The sequence below is a fragment of the Teleopsis dalmanni genome, chromosome 2 (genome assembly GCF_002237135.1).
Source record: "Teleopsis dalmanni isolate 2A chromosome 2, ASM223713v2, whole genome shotgun sequence".
NCBI lineage: Eukaryota > Metazoa > Arthropoda > Insecta > Diptera > Diopsidae > Teleopsis > Teleopsis dalmanni.
Window position 1 is genome coordinate 108,416,636 of NC_051847.1, and position 6,412 is coordinate 108,423,047.

Genomic DNA, 6,412 nt, shown 5'->3' on the forward strand with positions numbered 1-6,412 from the left:
GAGTCTAACACAGAATTACCGAGTCAAGAAATACACCGTCAGCAAAACACAGAGTCTAACACAGAATTACCGAGTCAAGAAATACACTGTCAGCAAAACACAGAATCTAACACCGAATTACCAAGTCAAGAAATACATCGACAAAACACGGAGTCTAGCACAGAATTACCAAGTCAAGAAACACCAGGTCAACGGAACACGGAACCTAACACAGAATTACAAAGTCAGGAGACACAACTTAACAAACAGTTGCAAACTCAAGTCCAAGAAATACACCGCCAACGTTCTACAAGGGAGTTTCTAGCACAAAGCCAAGAAATACAACGACAGCAAAACTCAGAACCTGACAGACAGACAAATTCGAAGCCAAGAATGTCGAGCACAAGTTTCAATTAATCGCGTTAGTCAACAGGAACAACTGCCACCTCAGGAGAACTTTAACATAGATCAACCGAAGGCAAAAGGAACTGTTATATTTTATATAACCAACTGAGTTTATATATCTAAGTAAAACAATAGGTCTTTACCTTATGACAGCCTGACTTCGACTAACTCTCTATTTATTCAATATGTATTACAACTAATAATTACAGAGTTGTAATTATACTACTTAATTATACAACATCTTCCTTTTTATAACTTAGACTAATAATCTTAACATAGGTCCATGGACTTACTTAGAAATTATTAACTTAAATTATACAATCCAAAATCTTACATTCTAAATTTTTAAAATGATATTATTATTAAAATATAAATGTATATTCTTAGTATATAGGAAATTTTAAACTATTTGCAAAATATAAATTACAATAAATTTTATGTGGTTTTATAAGTTAACCTTTCAGGAGGAATTATTTTTCTTCCACTTTTTGATCTCTGAATATTTTCATTTGTTTTGAGATCACCTAAATCGTTATTTTGTTTTACAACTTCTTCAGTCTCTGTTTCTATGACTTGTTCTTTTTCTTTTGTACAAATTTCTTGAGATGTTTCACTTATTTCAATATTTGGTATTTTTAAAATATGTTGCCTATTTCTTCTATACTCTACTCCACTTAAATCTTCAACTAAAATGATCTAGGCTGTTTACAACTTTCTACTATTCTTTCTGGAATCCATACTGACCTAGGATTTTTTTTAAAATATACTTTTTCTCCTATCTCTATAGGCTTTAGAGTTTTTGAGGCTCTAATATTATTTTGTGACGAATTTTGATTTGTTTTTGAATAAATATTATTTTCTTTTACTTTGTTGGGCAATTTAGACTTTAAATTATTAGACAATGATGGTAATTTCGTTCTGAGTTTTCTAGCCATTAAAAGTTCAGCTGGACTAGCAAAATTACTTTTAGGGGACGCACGATACTGAAGCAAAGTTGTATAGTAATCCGCTCCCGTTTCTAGACATTTATTAGGTAACTTTTTAATAGTTTGTACTGATCTTTCAGCAAGACCATTTGACCTTGGTAAATATGGACTCGACGTGATATGATCAATACCCCAGTCAACACAAAAATTTTTGAAATCGAGAGAATTAAATGGCGGGCCATTGTCTGATATTAAATACATTGGTATTCCATGACGTGAAAATATGCTCTTCAATTTTGTTACAACTGCTAAATTTGAAGAACCCGAGTTTAACTATTCAATCTCAATATATGTGGAAAAATAATCTACTACTAGTAAGTAAGTTCTTTTGTTAAATTCGAAAAGGTCTACACCTACTTCGAACTAAGGAATTGAAATTACTTCGTGACTTAGCAATTCTTCTTTGGGATTAGAGTTCCTGAATTTTATACAAATTTCGCAACTAGATACTAAATTATAAATATCATTATTAATATTTGGCCAAAAAATTGATTCTCTTGCCAAACTTTGACATCTTTGAATCCCTAAGTGACCTTCATGTAATCGAGATAACATTTTTGTTCTATAATTTTTTGGAATAATTACTCTATTATTTTTTAGTAATAGTCCTTCAATTTCATGAATACTATCTTTGATACTAAAATACGGGCTAATATCTAAGTCACACAATTTCTTTGATGCGGGCCAGCCTTCTTTTAAACATTTTAAAAGTTTTTGATATGTCTCATCGTTTTTTACGAACTGTTTTAAAACTTCAATATCATCTCTCGGTAAAGCAATTTGAGAAGCTATTGAATGACAATGAAGGTCTATATCTTTATCAATATCTGTAAATGATTCAGACTTTAAAGGTGCGCGAGATAATGCATCAGCGACATATAAATGTTTTCCTGGTTTATTAATTACTGTTAAATCATATGCTAGTAATCTAAGCATAAATCTTTGCAGTCTTGAAGGTATTTGATGTAGAGGTTTATTAAAGAGAGATACTAATGGTTTATGGTCGGTTTCTACAATAATATTGTGACCGTACACATATTGATGAAATCGAGTGCAACCAAAAAGAATAGCAAATAATTCCTTTTCTATTTGCGCATAATTTATCTAGCACTCCGTTAAAGACGTAGATGCATAAGCAATTGAATTTCTTTCATGCATAATTACAGCCCCCATAGCTACCTTTGATGCGTCTGCTGACAGTAACATCAAAATATGTTAAAACTGGAGCTTTTGTGATTTCTTTTTTTAAATTATTAAATGCTTCCTCTTGAGCTTTACCCCAGTCCCAAATAACATCTTTTTTTAATAAATTTCTAAGATGAAAGTTTTTTGTTGACAAATTCTGAATAAATGAACCTAAATAATTAATCATACCTAGAAAACGTTGGAGATCTTCGCTATTAGCGGGTGTAGGAAATTCCGTAATTGCTCTTATTTTATCAGTGTCTGGTTTAATACCATCTTCATTGAAAATATGTCCAATGAATTTTATATTAGTTTGAAAAAGTTTTGATTTACTTTTGTTGAAACGATGACCTATTTCTGTTGCTCTCTTCAAGACCTTATACAAAATATCATTATGCTCTTTTATTGATTTCGCATAAATAAGGAAATCATCTAAATAAATTATAACTAATTTAATATCACCAAAAAGACGAACCATTTCTCCATGGAATATTTCTGGTGCTGCGTTGATACCAAATGGTAGACGTAAAAATCTAAATCGGCCAAAAGGAGTGTTGAAAGTACACAACTTTGAAGAATTTTCATCCAAGGGCACCATCCAGAATCCTGAACTTGCGTCCAGAGAACTGAAAACTTTTGAACCAGCCATCTGCGACCTACACTCATCTAAATTAGGAAATGAAAATCTTGGCCTCACAATAGCTTTATTTAAATTACGAGGATCTAAGCATAAACGGATATTGCCATTTTGCTTAGTAACTATCACTATTGAACTGACCCACTCAGTTGGTTCAGTAACTTCAGTTATAACTTCTAATTCCTTCATTCTTTGTAACTCTTTTTTAAGTGGTTCAAGTAGACTAAAGGGCACTCTACGTTGTACATCAACAACTGGTGTACTATTGTCTCTGATTTCCAATTTACACTTATTTTTGAGCTGACCAAGACCATTGAACACGTCTGAATATTTACCAAAAATGTCTAATTCGTTACAATTGTTTATTTCTACTTTATTATTACAACTTACTGCGTTTACTATTTTAATTAGATTTAACTCAACTGCTAAGTCCAGACCCAGAACATTATTACACTGCATATTGACCACATGAAAAATAGCCTTTTGTCTAATATTGTTAAATAACAAATCCACATGAACTTTTCCTATAATAGGTAATTTTTCACCACTAAAAGTTCTAATATTATTAAAATTTTTTTCTAATTTAATATTATTAATTGTATTAAAAGTATATACCGACAATATAAGTTTGTTTCCGCTCCAGAATCTACCTGGCAGTTCACTTTTACGCCTTCTATATTGACATCAACATTCCATGATTTATTTTGTGTAAAAAACTTGTTTAAGTTTTTGCTTATTGTTCCAACAAATAAATCGTCATCAAATAATTTTGTTTCTTCAGACACGTTTTTTATATATCGGCTTTTACGGTACTGTTGTTGTTGCTGCTGCTGCTGCTGCTGTACTGATGAACGACTAAAGCACATTTTTGCATAGTGATTTGGCTTTTTACATATATGACAAATCACTCCATCGGCCGGACATTTGAATTTATGTAATTGGCCACACTTTTTACACTCTTTTTTACTATGTTTTTGTTGTACCGAAACGGGTCTTGCAATCCGTTGTTTTTTTAGCCCAGCAACCACGTTTTCATTTACTGTTTTCAGTATTGTTGTTGCATTTTGTCGTGCAATTTCAATATTTTTTGCTATTTCCAACGCTTTACCCCATTTAATATCACCTTCACTCAAAAGACGTTCTTTGATATGTTTAAAGTTGAGGGATAAGCCACAAATAAATATATCTCTAACCAAATCTTCACGCAGATCTTTAAACTCACATGTAGTGCTCAAGTTTTGTAGCGCTGTTGCGTATTCGCTTATAGTTTCTTCTGAGTTCTGTTGACGCGTAAAGAATTTGTACCGTTCCATAGCCACGTTAGCTTTTGGAATAAAGTATTCACAGAACTTTTTTAACACATTTTCTAATTTTACTTCTTCTATATCCATGTTAAATGAATTAAAAATTTCAAAACAATCTGCCCCCAAGTGGTGCAGTAAAAGTGCAACTTTGCGACGTTCTTGTTGTTCTTCTAAATTCGTTGCAAGCATAAAAATATAGAACTGCTTGCTCCAACTTTTCCATTCTTGAGCCAGATTAGTTGACCTTATATTTAACGGCGGTAGCGTTGTAGCAAAAATTTGACTATTTCCACTCATTTTATTATGTTTAATTTCTTTTTCTATTTCTTTTTCATCACCTGACCCCATGTTATATTTTATATAACCAACTGTGTTTATATATCTAAGTAAAACAATAGGTCTTTACCTTATGACAGCCTGACTTCGACTGACTCTCTATTTATTCAATATGTATTACAACTAATAATTACAGAGTTGTAATTATACTACTTAATTATACAACAGGAACCAAGTCACCAACGCTAGTAAGACAATGTTTCGTCGAGACTGAGATTCCAAATAGTAGTCACAATCGCCAGCAACAATTAAGACGTTTAGGTATACTTAAACAAAAAGATGACAATCATAACATCATAGTCCAAGACAAGTTCTTTAAAATTTTCAAAAATCCAAGGAAACGAACACGGAATTATTCTACGAAGTAATCAGAGTCCTTCAATTCGATGGGAAAACCGGGGAAGTGTAACATAAAATTTACACTCATAAATTTTACTACACAATAATACAAAACAAAATATATAAAATAAAAAAAAAAAACAACACACATCAAAAACAATAGAAAAACTTGTAAACAACGCACCGTTGCAATTACAAGAACAAATATACTGTTTGCTTCGCACATCGCAGGTATAAAAGGCGAAGCAAAAGCAGTAGACGGAGATTCAGCAAGACATCGAGCTGCGAACAGGTTGTTCCATAGTACACATGCTGAAAGCACCACAAATCGAAATTAACATCTCATTTCTTTTTTTTTATTATTTTATAGAAAACAATTTCTATTAAAATATTATCAAACGAAATTAACATTTCTTATACTAGAATATAATTTTATACTCATTTACCCATAACGAAACCATATTTTCGTTAATAAATTACTCGGTAAGGTGATAATAACACATGAATATTATCATCCACACCAAACCCATTGTTTAAAGAAGAAATTGACATTTCTTCAAACCTTTTTCAGGGGCGTCGAAGGTAACATTTCTACGCCAAATACATTGTTTTAAAGAAGAAATTGACATTTCTTCAAACCTTTTTCAGGTGCGTCGAAAGTAACATTTTTACGCCAAACACATTGTTTTAAAGAAGAAATTCACATTTCTTCAAACCTTTTTTCTTCAGGGGCGTCGAAAGGAACATTTCTACGCCAAATACATTGTTTTAAAGAAGAAATTCACATTTCTTCAAAACTTTTTCTTCAGGGGCGTCGAAATTAACATTTCTACGCCAAATCCAGTATACAAAGAAGAAATTCACATTTCTTCAAACCTGTTGTCAGAGGCGTTGGAATTAGCTTTTCTACCAACTAACTTCACAGAGGAAGGTAACCACATCACCGCACCAACGTCACCATCCACCGTGTATTCACACGTTCCACTGTTCCTAACAAATAAATTTATTGTAGGACTGGACCTGGAATCCGGCGAGCAAAACCCCGGCCAGAAAGGCTCGTTACAATTGGGCAGCAGGAAATGTGATGCGATGCCATATTTTTTTAGCATTCCGTTCATCCTTTAGTTTTTTTGTGATCTCCCCAGTATACATTACTAGATTCTTCCTATAGACTTTTGGAGGAGCAGTCGCTTTCCATGCTGCTTCCTGAATAGATCTGGTTAGGTATTCAGTCGCTTCAA

The 6,412-nt window shown here is 32.4% G+C and overlaps 1 protein-coding gene across 1 annotated transcript; it reads right to left on the bottom strand.

The window, feature by feature from the left end:
* Positions 1 to 819: 819 nt before the first annotated feature.
* Positions 820 to 4,844, bottom strand: LOC119675390 (uncharacterized protein K02A2.6-like). Its single transcript, XM_038086588.1, has 5 exons — positions 3,808 to 4,844; positions 2,550 to 3,748; positions 1,956 to 2,380; positions 1,349 to 1,643; positions 820 to 1,070 (listed from the first exon to the last, which is right to left on the bottom strand). The coding sequence occupies exons 1-5, from the start codon at positions 4,842 to 4,844 to the stop codon at positions 820 to 822; spliced, it is 3,207 nt and encodes a 1,068-aa protein (XP_037942516.1).
* Positions 4,845 to 6,412: the final 1,568 nt, after the last annotated feature.